Raw genomic sequence first — 18,519 nt, forward strand, 5'->3', positions numbered from 1 at the left:
GTGAGTAAAACACAGTTTCTCTTTTCCATTGCTTATACATAAATAAGGTATACTGGTTTTTATTATAATTGCAGTGCAAAGCAAATTGTGTCATGTAGCATCAGACAGCTATAAACAGAAATACATGGGGGTTCCAAAAGGAGATCACATCCAGTTGAACAGATGAAGGAACACTTTAGGGCAGGTGACTTTTAAGTTTGACCTTGATTGATGTAAGAGAGGAAGGAATGTTTAAGGTAAGATTATATGACTACAACATGTATCAGGTACCTTGACTGGAGAACAATATTAATTAGCTATTATAATCTTGAAGTTCTTATCCACATTTGTCTTTTCTGTCCCTTACATTATTTATACATAAATTAAAAAAAAAAAGTTCTGCTATTTTAACACGAGTCGACACACCATAGAAATGATGATAGATTTACACTTACTGTAATTGTTATTGGTTGACGTTTATTCTGTACTTGTTGCCAGTTAAAGACTTCCCTAAACTTTTTAGTAAATGAATAAGGTAATGGGAACAAATGGTATAATGTTTCCTTCTCAATGGATTAATTTATAGTAGTCATGGAATTGTTTTTCGAGTTGCTAACTAATGTCTTTTTATTCCAAGCAGGAGAATAATATGGCTTCAGAGCTCAAGGATTATTATAACAAGACACTTCCTGCAGAGAACAATACTGCTGCCGCTCGGAATTCTGATTTCCCAGTCTGGGATGACTATAAGAGCAGTGTCGATGACTTGCAGTATTTTCTGATTGGACTCTATACCTTTGTAAGTCTTCTTGGTTTTATGGGGAATCTACTTATTTTAATGGCTCTCATGAGGAAGCGAAATCAGAAGACGACGGTCAACTTCCTCATTGGCAATCTGGCCTTCTCCGATATCTTGGTCGTGCTGTTTTGCTCGCCTTTCACACTGACCTCTGTCTTGCTGGATCAGTGGATGTTTGGCAGGGTCATGTGTCATATTATGCCTTTCCTTCAATGTGTGACAGTGCTGGTTTCCACTTTAATTTTAATATCAATCGCCATCGTCAGGTATCATATGATAAAGCATCCTGTATCTAATCATTTAACAGCAAACCATGGCTATTTCCTGATCGCTACTGTCTGGACACTAGGCTTTGCAATGTGTTCTCCCCTCCCAGTGTTTCACAGCCTTGTGGAACTTCAGGAGACATTTGGTTCAGCGTTGCTCAGCAGCAGGTATTTATGTGTCGAGTCATGGCCATCCGATGCATACCGAATTGCTTTCACTATCTCTTTATTGCTCGTTCAGTATATTCTGCCCTTAGTTTGTCTAACTGTAAGTCATACCAGTGTCTGCAGGAGTATAAGCTGCGGATTGTCCAACCAAGAAAACCAACTAGAAGAAAATGAGATGATCAACTTAACTCTCCATCCTTCCAAAAAGAGTGGGCCTCAGGTGAGGGTCTCCAGCAGCCGGAAATGGAGTTACTCATTCATCAGAAAGTACAGAAGGAGGTACAGCAAGAAGACGGCATGCGTGCTGCCTGCTCCGGCGAGACCTCCTCCAGAGAACCGCTCAAGAAGGCTTCCAGAACACTCGGGCTCTGGGAAAAGTCAGCCCCCTTCATCCCGTAAGCTTATACCAGGGGTCCCCACTTGCTTTGAGGTGAAACCGGAAGAAAACTCAGATGTTCATGAGATGAGAGTAAACTGTTCTATCATGAGATTAAAAAAAAGATCTCGAAGTGTGTTCTACAGACTGACCATCTTGATACTAGTGTTTGCAGTGAGCTGGATGCCTCTGCACCTTTTCCATGTGGTGACTGATTTTAACGATAGCCTGATTTCAAACAGGCATTTCAAGTTGGTGTATTGCATCTGTCACTTGCTAGGCATGATGTCCTGCTGTCTTAATCCAATTCTATATGGATTTCTTAATAATGGGATCAAAGCCGACTTAAGGTCCCTTATACGCTGTCTTCATATGTCATAATTCTCAATGTTTTCCAAGGAAAGTACAAGTATGGGGATCATCTAAAATATATTCACAGTGACTGTATATGTATAATCAACAAATTTTGTTAACTTACAGAATTTAATTTATGTGTAAGAAGTCTGGATTTGGATATCAGTTCCTAATATATGGAAGATAATTTTAACATGTTATAATATGATAAATTCATTTAGTTGTATAAAGTCATTGTCAATCCAATCTGTAATTTCATTTTAAAGAGTAGTTATGTTACCTTCCATTTCAGCTTGTCCTGTAAACCAATGAATTGTAAGTTCTTGTTTAAAATAAAAGTTATATTTAACCATCTCAGTATTTTTTGTTCAAAATTATAAGCAAAAACATTTCTCCTAAGACATTTAATTTCAGGTATGAGGAACATCTAATAATCTTCATTTTTACTTCACAGATTTCTTAATAGTTAGTTTCTGACAATACAGAAAACTTTAATATGACCAGCAAACCATAACTAAGTGACAGATATATGCCTAAGTCATAAATTAAATGTCAACATTGGGTACAGTTTTAGAACCTCTAAAGGAAAATTTTTATATCCTATTATTGATGATTGGTCAAATTGTCAATTTATTCCCCACTATCCTAGTAATACACAGTTAATTTATCAAATAAAAATAGATTTTAAATCTTTTCTAGACTTATACCATGACATTAAGCTATCAAACAAAGATTGTTTCATATACATCTTTTATATTCTAAAATTTGAAATATAAATGGTATCTATATTTCCAAGTATTAAATAATTGTAAAGAATACTTGAAGTGTCTACAGGGGGAAAAAAAGTTTAGTTAATTTTTTTGGCCAAGATGTAGAATGATTAATATACTTTATGCCATTTCAGTACTGAGGTCTCATATGCTATCTTACTAGATTGAGGTCAGTCTTTTCAACTGGAGCTTTTTGTTTGTTTTAGCCAGTTTTTTTTATAGAACTAGGTCCCTGAAAATAATGAATGTTTTCACATGAGGCTCAGATGTGCAAAATAATAATGCTGTCTTCAGTTCCTTTCTCTGATTTAACTGTCTCCTATATGGATTCCTGTTCATAAGGGAAAACAACTGAGCAAAACAAGAAACCGTTTAAGTTTTCAAATAGTAGGTAACTCTGGTTGTTGTTTAGTCAATTGAAAGTCCAGACTCTCTACGGGGGCTTTTTTTCGGGCCTCTCCTGCTTCCCTAGGCAAGGCCTACACATAGGGGAAGCAGAAGATGGCGCTGGTCCCCACGTGTCCTCTGCTGACTCCTGCCCAGCTCCAGGTGAGAGGTAACTGTCTTGCCTGGTCTCTCTGTTCCATCAGCTTCTCCGTGTGTTGTAGAATGTATGGTCTGTTCTCAGCAGGGTCCAGGCCTGAGGGTCCAGCCCTGGCATTCTCCACCCCTGCTGATGTAAACTCACTGGCTGTGAGGTCCCTCTGAATCTCCACCACGTTTTCCAGTTTGTCCTGAGCCTGGGCTGTCTGCTCTGTGGGGTCTTGTCCCTGCCAAGGCCGGGGACACTTCAGGAACTTTATCACCAAGAACTCTTCAGAAAGGTATTGTCGACTATAAAGATATTCACAACCTGAGAGTTGAGAGTTCTGTTTTATTCGACGGGAAGTTTTAGGACTTCAAGCCCGGGAGGCAGCCTCTCAAGTAACCCTGAGAGAATTGCTCTCAGGAGGCGGTGGGCAAAGAGCGAGGATATAGAGAAGGTTTGCAGCAAAGGGCAAAGGGAGCATAAAAATATTCTTGTTAATTAAAGAAAACCAGAAATCTCAAGTTAAGGAATTTAGCACTTTTCTATATATGGGAACGTGCAAGAGTCTGTGCTCACGGAAATCATTCCTTTGAGATGCACCTCAGCTCTCTGGGGCCGTATCCTGTGTTTTCACATCCTGAGTTTCCTTGGGGCTCACAGTGGCTGCAGTCTGATGGCTGCTACATGGCAGGTATTCTTTCCTTGTGAGTTCCCTCAGGGCTCACTGTAGGAAGTGGCTGCAATCACTGACGACTGTGACATCTTTTGTTTATTGATATGGCAGGAAGTATTCCACATCATTCCAGTATGAATGCTTACTGCTCACGTAGCTCACCTAGAACTGAGGCAGCGTGGCTTCCCCAGGCCTTCTCTGCCCAAATGCTACAAGCCACCCCGTCCACAGTGTTGTTCACCTCATGTTGCTGCCAAAGCATCTGCTTTCCAGTTCCTTTTTAGATTTTCAAACATGAAACTAGGTAAAGCCACCACTGCTTTTAGCTTCCCTCTAATCTGCCTGGGGTTATATGAGTGTCCTCCCCAAGTTTTGACAGGAGAGCAGGAAAAAAAAGTGAAGAAACTTTGGTTCACTTTTGCTTTTCTCTTTCTTTCCTTCTTCTTATTCTAAGGGCTTCTGCTGCTTTCTGCCTACTAAGAATGTCCCTTGCTAATAAAATCTTTATTTTTCTCTGCACTACGGCTTACGGTAAAACTGTGTTCAGAATATCAAGGTTTGTTTTTGGAAAAGGAAGCTTTTGTGATTTAAAAACCCTTTTCCCCTTTAAATGCTTGGATTTAAGACTATTGTCTCACCCCAGACCCCAAACAAAAAAGTCTAAGTTGAAGAATGACTTCTTATTTAAAAGAAATTTAAAATTTTTCACTAGGGCAGTCGACTTCAAGGTTTAACTTTAGTGGCCAAAGGGGGAAAACCCACCGACAAGGGCAAATATAAACACATAAAGAGGTATTTTATCCTGTTAGAGTAACTTACATTAGCAAATGTACAATAAGTATCAAACTCCACAGATTTTATGGTTGCTGATAAATGAGTTTAGTTAAACTGGATAAACTAATTTGGGGCTCTTAAACTACTGAACTGAAAGGTAGCCATTTATCTTCCCTAACCAGAAATGACTGAATGTTCTTAATAATTAAGAAGAATAATTAATAATTAATTAATAACTAAGTAAGTAAGTAGAGAAGTTTAAATGGATTGGTGAATAGAAGTCATTAAGAGGGGGATTAATTGTTTTAGAAGGTTATTATGAATAATAATTTCTTCCATGGATACAGTTGCTCCAAACAGCACAGGTTTGAACTAAGCAGATCCACTTATATGTGGACTTTTTCAGTAAATATATTGCAAAAATTTTTGGAGATCCACTTATATGTAGATGTTTTTCAATAAATATATTGGAAAAAATTTTGTGACAATTTGAATAAAGTCGCAGATGAACTGCACACCCTAGATAGAAATAGCAAAAAAAGAAAAGAAAAAATTAAGAAAAAGGTGTCATGAATGCATAAAATATATGTAGATACTAGTCTATTTTATCATTTGCTACCATAAAATACACACAAATCTATTAGAAAGAGTTAAAATTTATCAAAACCTCTGCACACAAACACAGAGTGTACATGGTACTATTCATAGTCGAGAGAAATGTAAACGAAGGTAAAGATGCAGTTTTAAATCATAACTGCATAAAATTAACCATAGTGCATATGTAGCAATTTTGCAGCCACCATCCTCTTAACCATGTGACACTCATTATCTCCATGTGAGCAGTTCTTTTGTCCGGTAAATTGCATATCACAGTAAAAAGTGATCAATCACACTTCTCGCATGTTTTTCATCTTGCTTAGTGCAATAGCATAAACCATGAATAACCGTAAACCTCGTAAACCCATAAGAAGTACCACTAGTGTTAATGGAAGTGCTCCCAAGAGGCAGAGAAAAGTCATGACACCATAAGAAAAAGTTGAATTACTTGATATGTACCATAGATTGAGGTCTGCAGCTGTGGTTGCCCACCATTTCAAGATAAATGAATCCAGTTTAAGGACCTTTTAAAAAAAGAAAAGGAAATTCATGAGGCTGTTGCTACAGCTATGTCAACAGGCACACAAAACTTGCACTTTTTGTGAAGTATCTTTTTATCTCATGTTAAAATTATAGCTTTTTTGTGTAAAGATTGTAAGATTGCTGTAAGAAAGGCACACCTGCGCTTCCCTGGTGGCGCAGTGGTTGGGAGTCCGCCTGCCAATGCAGGGGACACGGGTTCGAGCCGTGGTCTGGGAAGATCCCGCATGCCATGGAACAACCAAGCCCGTGCGCCAGAACGACTGAGCCTGTGCTCTGGAGCCCGCGAGCCACAACTATTGAGCCCACGTGCCACAACTGCTGAGGCCCGCACGCCTGGAGCCCGTGCCCTGCGGCAGGAGAGGCCACTGCTGTGAGAGGCCCATGCACCACAGCAAAGAGTAGCCCCTACTCGCCACAACTAGAGAAAGCCTACGGGCAGCACCGAAGACCCAACGCAGCCAAAAATAAAAAATAACAATAAATAAATAAATAAAAAGAAAGGCACAACTATAGACTAACATGAAGTCATTGTATGAAAAGTTAAAGCCAAAGGAAGGTGAAGCATCTAAAACTGGAGAAGTTAATGCCAGGAAAGGATGGCTTGATAATTTTAGAAAGAGGTTTGGCTTTAAAAATGTCAAGATAACAGAAGAAACTTCTGCTGACCAAGAGGCAGCAGATGAGTTCCAAGACATCATTAAGAAAATCACTGAGGAGAAAGAGTATCTGCCTAAACAGGTTTTTAATGCAGATAACAGTGTCCTAATCTGGAAAAAAAAAAATGCCATAAAGGATATTCATTACTAAGGAAGAGAAGTGAGCACGAGGATTTGAGGCAGAAAGGGATAGGCTAAGTCTATTGTTTTGTGCAAATGCATTCAGGTTTATGATCAAGACGCCCCTTATCTATAAAGCTGCTAACTCCCGAGCCTTGAAGGGAAAAGACAAACATCGGTTACCCCTCTTTAGGTTGGATGACAAGAAGGCCTGGACAATTAAAACAGTTTTTCTGGATTGGTTCCATTGATGCTTTGTCTCTGAAGTCAGGAAGTACTTTGTGAGTAAGAGACTGCCTTTTAAAGTTCTTTTTGATATCGGACAATGTCCCTGCCCACCCAGAGTTCCATGGGTTCAACACTGAAGTGTTCTACTTGCCCTCAAACACAGAATCTTTAGTTCAGGCCCTAGATCAGGGGGTGATAAGGACCTTTAAGCCTCATTACACATGATCCTCTATGGAAAGGATTTTTAATGCTATAGAAGAGAACCGTGATAGAACATTGTGGAAGTCTGGGAGGCTCACACCATGGAAGATGCCGTTGTTGTTACAGTAAAAACTGAAAGTCCTTGAGCCTGAAACAATGAACTCCTGCTGGAGAAAACTATATCCAGATGTTGTGCATGACTTCACAGGATTTACGACAGAGCCAAGCAAGGAGATCATGAGAGAGACTGTGGATATGGCAAAAAAAAAAAAAAAAAAAAAAAGATAAGGGGGAGGGGTTTCAAGATACGGATCTTGGAGAAATTCACGAGCTAATAGCCACCACACAAGGGGAATTAACAGAGATGACTGGACAGAGATGAGAGCTTGCAAACCACTGCCAGACTATGAGGAAGAAGATTTGGAAGAAGCGGTGCCAGGAAACAAGTCGACGTCAGACGATCTGTCAGAAGAGTTCTGATTATTTTAGACTGCTTTGGGCTTCTTTTATGACACGGACCCTTCTATGAAACTAAAGCAAACAGTGGAAGAAGGATTGGAATTTGTATGGAAATGTATTTAGAGAAATGAAAAAGAAAAATGTCAGATGTAAATTATGATGTATTTCTGTAAAGTTCAGCAAGTGTGGCTGCCTTTCCTCCTACCTCCTCTGCCATCCCTGAGACAGCAAAACACTCCCTCCTCCCCTTCCTCCTTCTCATTAGCCTGCTCATCAGGACGATGACGAGGATGAAGACTTTTATGATGATCCTTTTTTTTTTTTTTTTTTTGCGGTACGTGGGCCTCTCACTGTTGTGGCCTCTCCCGTTGCGGAGCACAGGCCCTGGACGCGCAGGCTCAGCGGCCATGGCTCACGGGCCCAGCCGCTCCGCGGCATGTGGGATCTTCCCGGACCGGGGCACGAACCCGCGTCCCCTGCATCGGCAGGCGGACTCTCAACCACTGCGCCACGAGGGAAGCCCGATGATCCACTTCTTTTTACCGAGTGCTAAATAATCATCATGCCGTACAGTTAGTAAACTGACATCTCATATATGTGTGCGTGTCTTTATGTGAAAATCTAGTAACCATATGGCAAGAACTGTGAGACATGTCTGTGTCACCACCGTCATCATTGCCTGAGTACTCATCGCGTAGAACATCTTATGCAAGACTTGTACTGAAGTGTATAACCTATCCTTACAGAGGCATAAGGTGAGTGATATTTAATATAAAATTAATCATGTGTAGCTTTCTTACCGTTTTATAACTTTGCTTTCAAAGAATTACATGACTATACAATACGCCTCTCTCATAATTGGAAAAGCTGCATCTCTGCCTGTCGTCACAGATAAGTGGCTTTTTAAAAAAATGTAACATAGTCTCCAATATATATTATAAATATGGCTACTACTGTATGCTATACATTTTTATAAGATTCATTCATTAGTGTGTAGGCTACACTAATGGCTACCATGAAGCAATCGATTACGCTAGGCGACCACAAAGCAATCCTATTGCTGCTTCTTCATTACCAGCGCATGAATCCTCATACCTGTAAATAAATAGGAATTTCTTTTTCACATCACCTTTTCATTTTTGATGTCTAGTGTTAGTAGTATGTACAACATCTACACTGTTTTGTATCACATAAGACAATATTGACGTAGGTATTGACAGATTGTTCATCTTGTAAAAAGACAATGTAAACTTATAGTGTCAATAAATACAGTATAGCACTGTAGTTGGATTGATATTTTCTCTTATGATTTTCTTAATAACATTTTCTTTTCCCTAGCTTACTTCATTTGAAGAAGACTGTATATAATACATATAACATACAAAATATGTGTTAATTGACTGTTTTATGTTATTCGTAAGGCTTCTAGTCAGCTGCAGGCTATTAATAATTAACTTTTAGGGGAGTCAAAAGTTACATGCAGATTTTTGACTACGTGGTCGTTGGCACTGCTAGTCCCTACATTGTTCAAGGGTCAGCTGTGTGTGTACGTATGGAGAGAGAGACAGAGAGAGAGAGAGAGAGAGAGAGAGGGAGGGAGAGAGAGAGGCATAAAGCATGCATATGTGTATATACATATATAGACATTAAGCATGTGCATGTGTGTATGTGTGTGTAGAGAGAGAGGGACATTAAGCATTTCCCCTTTTCCTAATACCATATATGTGTATATATACTGTATACACACACATATATATATACTGTACACACATATATATATATATATATATACTGTGTAGTATACTTTGACAGTAAGTGTATATATTGATATAGATGCTTTAAAAGGCTATAAAGGGCTGTAAAATGGTGATGTAAAAATCTTCTCTTTTATATGTCTGTTAAGTACATTAATGAAAAGATACTCTCCTTTATGCATTCTTTGGTTAACCAATGGTACCGTTTTCTCAGGGAACACAGGATGAATGTTTGATACTATCTATTTACTGATTGTCAAAAAGTGATCAATTCATGGATTTAAACACATTTGATGGGTTTTGATTCATTGGCTTTACTATTATTGAAAAAGATCAAATAGTTTCATCTTCGGCAGGTGGAAGCCTCTTCAAGTTGGCTCTGGGTCATTTTTTTTTTTTTTTTGGTCTAGAATTTATAATTGTTATCTGTGGGAAGGTCAGGTCCAGTAGAAGCTATTTATACACATCGGACGTGGGACTCCATTACGTGCATTCTAAATCATACATGATAAAGAGAAGACTTGAAAAAATTCGAGTTCTCAGCCATGGGATTTCAAATCTCTCTCCCTTTCTCTCAGTAGTTTACTAAGGGGTTGAATGTCAAGAGCTAGGCAGTAAAATATTGGACCTAGATAACCTTGAATGCTTTTACCAACTTTCTTGTACTCCATTTAATTTGCTCATAAGTCAGGCTTATGAGCAAACTGAATGGAGATACAGTTCAATGTAAATTAGACACATTCTCAAAGAGTTAAAATCCAGAACTTTATGATAGTGGATATTCAGGAAACAGCTTAGGAAGTAACTTTTTCACATGGTGTGGTGGCCACAGTCCTCACTACTCTCAAATTTACTATAGGAGTGTTTTTGAGGGTAGTGATTTAAAGAAATCTGTTTCTCTACTCACAGAAGACTTTCACACCAAATGTGTGGGGTTTTCTTGCACACCAGCAAGCAATTCTCCACCTCTTGGGACACAAGTTGGGCACCCTACAGTTTAATTCAATTCTGACACTAACTACCTAGAGTCAGTGCAGATCCCGCAGGCAAAGGCTTAGTCCCTCAAATTCCCTGCAGATTTAACAATGAATTTTCATGAGATGGTATGGGTTGATTCCAACCCACCTCTGAAACTTATTTTATGATGTAACTGGAAATAAGAATTCACTTCTGAGTTGAGGGTATTTACAGTAACTACAAAGGTTGAGGGTTGGCTGCCTAAATCCTTTCCATTCTCCCACATCCCAAAAGAAGAGAATTCACTCATTTAATTGTTCACTGCTCAGGTATTTCTCAGTGAAAAGGGTTACCTCAAAAGTGGGAATGTAGGCTCTGCAGCCTCTTGCTGCTATGTGGCAAGTTGACCTTGGTCTTTAAATAGAGTCCCAAAATGGCAAGTCCAGAGATGAAGACAGAAAAGTTGGCAAGTGGGAATGTCCCTGTGGCAGAATTCCAATTTCATATCATTTGGAAACAATCTTCACAGTCTGTATAGTTAAGGTTGAGGCACCTTCCTGGTTTCATCCTAGAACGAGTCCAGCATTACCACAGTGTATTAATATCGCTGAACATGATTTGCTAAGACTTCATTAGACTTGTCAAGCCTATGTTATGCTAGTTCCATTTTATTTTTGTTTCAATAAATATCATGTTTGGCAAAAAATTGTGAAACAAATATTTAATTTATCAATATTTTATAATAATATAAACTATATTATTAATATATTAATTAATTAATTAGTTGTAATACTTTTCATAATTTTTTATAATGTGCTACCTTAGGTTGTATAAAACCTTACATCCATCTAGACCCAGAACCCTTGAAGGGGTTGCTTTTTTGCCCTTGAAGGAGTTAATTTTCTACAAACTTTCATATTTTTTCTGGTTTTAGACTATTCAGATTTTCTCTCGATCACATTTTTTAAAAAAGATATCTAGTTTAAAAAATATTCAAACGAATTTATATATTTTTTTCTTACAGTTAAAACTTTTTTTTCTGAGTCTGGTTACACTATCTCCTTACCTAATGTTGTACAGACACCTTATCTAGTTTATTGTACATCAAACATTCCACAGGATTTTCCATCTTAAAAGACCAAACTCTTGGTTTTGTTTGTTTCCATTGACTTATTTGTTGCTGAAGTCTAGTATTCATATATAAATCATGGGTGTACAGTTCAATTAATTTTCACAAAAGGAGTACATCCATAGGATCACCACTCAGATCAAGTGAGAGTAGCTTTCTGGCACCCAGAAGCTTACCTTATCCTAGTTACAACACCTGCCGTCTCCTCCAAGGTAATCACTCTTCCGACTCCTATTACTGTAGATTACTTTTACTGATTTTTGAACTTTGCAAAATGAAATCATATAGTTTCTCTTTTGTGTCTACTTTTTTGTTCGCATTATACATGTGAGATTCATTCATCTCACTGTGTGTATTAGGAGTTTATTTTCAATGTTGTTGTATCTCATTGGTTGACTATAGGGCAATTTATTTATTCATTCTAGAACTGATGGATATTCGGCTTGTTTCCAGTTTGGACAATTCCAAATAGCACTGCTAGGAATATTTTTGCACCTGAATGTATCTTACACATTTTGATTGAGTATATACTCAGGAATAGAATTGCTGGATCTTAGGCTGTACACATGATCAGCTTTGGTTGATACTGCTAAAGAGTTTTCCAAAGTGATTGTACAGGTGTACCTTCCCACCAGCCCTGCAGTGTCTGGGAGTTCTATTTGCTCCAGATCATTGCCTGCACTGGGTATTGTCAGACTTTTCATTTTTATGTTTTTATTTTAAATTTTAGCCATTCCTGAAAGTGTCTAGTGTTATTACATTGTAGTTTTAATCTGCAGTTCTTTGATTATTAGTAGAGTAACACATTTTTCATGTTTGTCAGTTATTTGGATATTCTTTTTTGTGAAAAGCCTGTCCAGGTTTTTTCCATTTCTACATTGGGTGGTCTGTCTTTATTTATTGAGTTATTGCTCTTTATACATTCTTCCTATGAATATATACCTTCCTTGTTTTCTCATTTTGTGGTTTGTCTTTTCACGCTTTTATTTAATAGAAGTTCTTAATTTAGTTAATTTGAATTGATCAATCTTCTCCTTTATGGCAAGTTGCTTTTATGGTATGATTGAGAAATTTTGCCTTAAGGTCACAAAGATCTCATATGTTTTCATCTAAAAGCTTTATTGATTTACCTTTCACATGTACAACCACAATTCACCTGGAATTATTTTTGAGTATGGCCTGAGATTTATTTTTCCCCATATGGATTTTCCATTGACCCAACACTATTGAAAAGACCATACTTTCCCCATAGATTTGATAAGAGTTGATGTTTTGTGAGTAAGTTCTTCAGATTTGTTCTTCACCTTGATTAGTCTTTGCCCTTTGTATTTCTATAATAAATTTTAGAACTTCCACACCAGAATACAATAATAAAGTGATATATTTTATTATGTTATTATGAATAATGAGTAGGATTGCAATAGATCTATAAATCAGTTTAGTGGAATTATCATCATTACAATATTAAATTTTCAAATTCATATTTACTTAAGTAGTCTAAATTCTCTCAGCTACATGTTGTAGTTCTCAGTATAGAAGTTTTGCACGATTTCCTTTAGATTTATTCCTAAGTATTTGGTGTTTTTGAAAGTTATTTTCAGTGTTAATTATAAAATTGTAAACATTTCATTTTTGAACTGTTTATTGCTGGTATATAAAGATATTGTTTTTATACTGATTTTCTAACCAGTCAATGTACTAATTTTGCTTATAAATTCTAATGATTTATATGTGGATTATTTTGGATTTTCTAGAGATACCATCATGTTGTCTGCAAATACTGACAGTTTTATTTCTTCCTTTCCCATCCTCATACATTTTGTTTATTGTCCTTGACACATGACACTAGCTTGTCCTCCAGTGTAATGTTAATAGATTTGACAATTGCAAGCATCCTTGTCTTTTTGCCAATCTCAGGGGGAAAGTATTCATATTTATTTTCTATGCACACAACCAAACCTATCTTTGGTATGCAAAACCTAAAATTAGGTAAATAAATGACTTGTCACGTCACCCCTGTAACACTACATACAGTGTCTAAGTTATCATTCCAACAAAATACAATATATGTCTTATTCACTTCACCTGAATTTATGAGGTGAAATTTGAGAGGTGGGTATTTTAAACATAATCAGACAGAGGTTTTAATGATTAGTGGCAACTAAACAGGGCAGGATTAAAAAGATAGTGCCAGCATTTGGCAATTTGTTTTCTCTTTGTATGTCAGTGCAGCTTAGTGATTTCACAATTAATATGACATATTAGTTTTAGAGATTTACCAAACAGTTATTTTAACTATGTTACTAGATATGTTATACCTAAAGAAGGATGCAGTCACCATAATTTTTTTTTCCCCTAGGTTGTTTAGCAGTCAAGTTTGGTGGAAAGGACATAGACTATGGACCAACACAGGTCTGGTTCAGTATCTCACAAGAGTCATTCAACTAATGTGTAAACTTGCCCTGAGGACCCCATTTTTCTGAAACTCAGTATCCTGATCTATTAAATAGGGATAAAAGCAATAATATAGGTAAGTGTGAGCAGTAATCAAGATAACATAATAAAGCATCTAGTAATATGCTTGCTACAATGAGTAGGACCTAAATAAAAATTATGTTATTAATGACAAAGGCAATAATAAAATATGTCTGAATTACACAGTATAACATGATGACGAAAACCAGGCTCAGGCTGTGTGTTCACATGGATATGCATTTAAATTTCAGCTGCACCAATGACAAACTGTGTAAATACACAAAATACGTTCACACCTCTGGTGAGTTACTTACATTGTTAGCACCTCTGAAAGTAAGTTTCTGCATCTGTAAAGTAGAAAATGATACTCACCTTACAGAATTAAAATGAAAATTAAAGGAGATTGTGTATAGAAGAAACTTAGAAGAGTTTCTGTACATAAGAAGCCTGCAATCTATGGTAGCTATTGTCTTATCGCTGCTGTTAAGCGTTGTAAAGATTAAATATGTGAGGGTATGGAAAGTTCTGGATAGGGTGCCTGGGCTAGGAAATGATAACACTATTGCGGTCACCTCCACCACGATCTCCACCTCTACTCTTACAGAAAACTGACTCTGCAATTCCAAACTTCTAAAGGTCAGAATTGAATAAATGAGCACAATGCATGGAGGATGTGTATAGGACAAACGAATTCCAGAAAATGTCTGCAGTCTCTGTACACTCACCTTGATCCTGTGGATTAACTTCTTATTGATAAACTTATATTCTCAAAATGCATTCTGTGGTTGTAGTTGTTACTTTTAAGTCCATATATAGAAACAAGGTCTCATGTGCTTGTCATCACAAAAATACCACTTGGAGTTTTCTACAAAAAGCTGTTCAAAACTGGCTACACGGGTGTCCTCACCAGAACCCAGCAAGGCTATGAATTTTACTGTTCAGAAATATGGAAACCCTGGATTTTCTCCTCTTCATCATCTTTAACCTGCTGGTAATCAGACTGTCCTGACCCTAGTAAGCTTCCCTGCTTCTCATTTAATGATCTGGGACCTTCCTTTCCTGAGGACTAGACACACATGAATGAATTTTACCTGTTAGGACACATTGAATCATTTCTCTAAGAAACTGCTGGGTTCACTATCTGGGCAAGCCACAGAAGATTTCTTCCTCTTTCATGCTGTGAAGCTAAAAGCAGTCTTTTTCACCAGTAAGTTAGAAGAGAACCTACTCTTAAGGGTGACTGAAGGAGAGTGCAAGGACCCTTAAAATAAATAATATACCTCAGAGGATAGAGAAATGGACAGGGAGGTTGGGAGACATAGTTTATTTTTCCAGTCGTACCTAACCATCTGGGTAATCTGACCCAACTTTCTCAACGGAGATATGTCATATTATGTTCTTGCAGTATAATGGCATTAATCAGAAATCTGAAACAAGGGAAAGAGATTAAGATGAACTATAGGGATATTAACACTTGTTGAAATTAAACTGAATTTTAACGTTTGTTGCTCTAGTTAATTGTGACAACAACTTAATGAGATGTTATCCTCATTTTATTTATTTTTTATTGAAGTATAGTTAATTTACAATGTTGTGTTAGTTTCTGCTGTATAGCAAAGTGATCCAGTTATATATATACATTCTTTTTTATATACTTTTCCATTATGGTTTATCACAGGTTATTGAATATAGTTCCCTGCACTATACAGTAGGACCTTGTTGTTTATCTATTGCATATATAATAGCTTATTATATATAAGCACATTCCAACCTCTCATTCCAACCTCTCACTCCACCACTCCCCCATCCCCCTCCCCCTTGGCAACCACAAGTCTGTTCTCTATATCTGTGAGTCTGTTTCTTGTTCATGGATAGGTTCATTTGTGTCATATTTTAGATTCCACATATAAGTGATATCATATGGTATTTGTCTTTTCTCTTTCTGACTTACTTCACTTAGTATGATAATCTCTAGGTCCATCCATGTTGCTGTAAATGGCATTATTTCATTCTTTTTTATGGCTGAGTAGTATTCCATTTTATATATGTACCACATCTTCTTTATCCATTCATCTGTCATCAGACACTTAGGTTATTTCCGCGCCTTGGCTATTGTGACTAGTGCTGCTATGAACATAGGGGTGCATGTATCGTTTTGAATTATAGTTTTGTCTGGATATATGCCCAGGAGTGGAATTGCTGGATCATATGATAATTCTATTTTTAGTTTTTTGAGTAACTTCCATACAATTTTCCATAAAGGCTGCACCAACTTACATACCCACCAAAAATGTAGGAGGGTTCCCTTTTTTCTACACCCTCTCCAGCATTTATTGTTTGTGGATTTTTTTGATCATGGCCATTCTGACTGGTGTGAGGTGACACCTCATCATAGTTTTGATTTACATTTCTTTAATAATTAGAAATGTTGAGCATCTTTTCATGTGCCCATTGGCCATCTGTATTTCTTCTTTGGAGCTATTTAGGTGTTCTGCCCATTTTTTGATGTAACACAACTTAATGAGATGTTATCCTCATTTTAGAGATGAAGAAGCTGAGACTTAGAAGACTAAATTGCTTACACATGTCAACAGCTGGCTAATAGCAGAGATGGGATTTGAGACTCAGCAATCTAAGTTCAACGCCCCTGCTCTCTCTTGGTTGCATCCTATGTTTACTTTTTAAGAAAAACCTGGTACCTCCTTGTCCTAAATAAAACAACTGAGTTGATCCCCATCTAACTTACTATTGCATATATAAGGGGGTAATTAATCTCCATAAGGATTATGGGCAGGTTGCAAATTATTCACCCCACGGGCAGGGAGAACATGCTGGAAGAGGTACAGCACCCAGACGACAGGGGCGCAGCTCAAGCTCCATGTTGTAAGGGCTGCAGTTCTGCTGGTTTGCTGATTCCTAAGCACGAGCATCTTGACCTCTATTCTCATTTGGAGCCTACACCTTCTTCATTCTGGAAGCCTTCCCTATTTTGGAGTCTGACACTAACAACCTAAAAACTTCATTGAGATGAGCTGGGTACCAGACTGTAAGCTTACAGCCCATAGCTCTGATTTTATTTGATGCTCACAGAGAGATGATGACCCTTCTTACATGACAGTCTGTGATAGAAGTTTATTGCCTTGTAGTCCAGGTAAGACCACTAGGATACATCTATTGCAGGTAGCTTTTTCTTTATGAGGATGGTATTTAAAAATCTTTTTGTTACTTGAAATATAAAGTCCCTGGTATTGGATAGAGAGAAGTGTGGAATACTGTTCAGTCAACATTTATCCCAGTTGTTTGTATCTAGGTGATAAGATTTGGTGTGAAGATTTTACTCTCTTCTCTTGTCTTTCTGTACTACTCTAATTCTTCATAATGAGCGTGTGTTGTTTACATAACCAATTGAAGGTAAATCCTACCATAATAGTATAAATGGGGTCCACAAAATTCAGTTTCTTAAAATGTATGTCATGTTAGTGAAATGGTAAGTAAAAAAACCCCACTATTTTTCAGTTGGATTGCCTGGTCATAAATGTGCAAAGTAAAGACAGTAAAACCTTTAGTGACCCCAAATGACCTCACCTTGAATTGAGAAAGTCCCACCCCAAATAACCACAAGGCAGTCACTTCCAAGCAACCCCATATGCCAGCCTATCCCCATTTGAGCATGGATGTGGGGTAAGAATGTGCTCTAAACGACAGTCCCGTGATATCCAAATCTGCGTCACAGCAAAACGCTACTGAAGCGTTGTGCTGTATTTACTTCCCTAAAATAACAACTTTTAGATGACAGAGGGTAAATGATGTATTAATTCAATTTAGAGTGTCTTTGTTAACTCATATTGTATGCCCTAATCTCTAACTGAAGTAATATTCTGTGTTTGCCTGGTTTTGTTTGTGATGCAGAATCTATACAACAAAGAGAGCTAAGGGATAATTAAGAAGTAAGTCTAACAGGTTAAGTTGACCTCAGAGGGAGAAGAACGAGAGACAGAAAACTGTGCATGTGGGTTTAGGTGAACATTGGGGGGTTAACCTCTGAAAGTCTCCAGACTACATTATGTATGAAATGAATGAGGCTAGAAAGGTATTGTTGGTTACAAATTAATTGCCATTAGTGCTCTAAGTTACTCGAGTTAAGTGTTCGTTTTCCTTTTTCTTACCCTTGGATTTCTGGACTGTGCCTCTTTGCGCTTCACTGAGGAAAGACTGAGATATGTGGACTCAGGCTTATATTTGATTTAAAATTCAACAACAATAAAAAGCACTTCTCTGGTATTAGCAATAAACCTTGTTTAAAAGAGAAATAGTGACACAGTTAGGAGTATCAAACTAGGAAATACCTCTACTCTGGTTTCTTTCAGATCCTTTATCTTATTTGTTCATCTGTTTTGCTAAAATTCCATGATGACTGCAATTCTTCATCAGGAGAGTTAATTCCTTCATTAGAATTTTTGGCTAATTCCAGAGGCTCTGAAATTTCTCTCTTCATCTCTTAGAGTAGAGAAGATGTATAAGCTACCCCTCTGTAACTCTAATTGTTGTTTATAATTTGCTGCTGCAATGATCAGTTCAGGACTGAGAAAGCCGTTCAGGTTTAAAGAAAAGGGCAGAAAATGTTGAGACCAGTGACACTAGGGATTACCGACCAGGACTACAAAAGCATGATGTCATCAAGACATGATGGCTGGTCCTTGCATCAGGACAGA

At 37.5% G+C, this 18,519-nt stretch overlaps 1 protein-coding gene across 1 annotated transcript; it reads left to right on the forward strand.

Annotated features, from left to right (window-relative positions):
- Positions 1 to 583: 583 nt before the first annotated feature.
- NPY5R (neuropeptide Y receptor Y5) lies at positions 584 to 2,294 on the forward strand. The gene has a single exon (XM_029235684.1). It carries the CDS (start codon positions 599 to 601, stop codon positions 1,967 to 1,969), a length of 1,371 nt encoding a protein of 456 aa, XP_029091517.1. The 5' UTR covers positions 584 to 598; the 3' UTR covers positions 1,970 to 2,294.
- The last annotated feature ends 16,225 nt before the right edge of the window (positions 2,295 to 18,519 follow it).

The sequence above is a fragment of the Monodon monoceros genome, unplaced genomic scaffold (genome assembly GCF_005190385.1).
Source record: "Monodon monoceros isolate NGI ecotype Baffin Bay Population unplaced genomic scaffold, NGI_Narwhal_1 Super_Scaffold_20, whole genome shotgun sequence".
Classification (NCBI taxonomy): Eukaryota; Metazoa; Chordata; class Mammalia; order Artiodactyla; family Monodontidae; genus Monodon; species Monodon monoceros.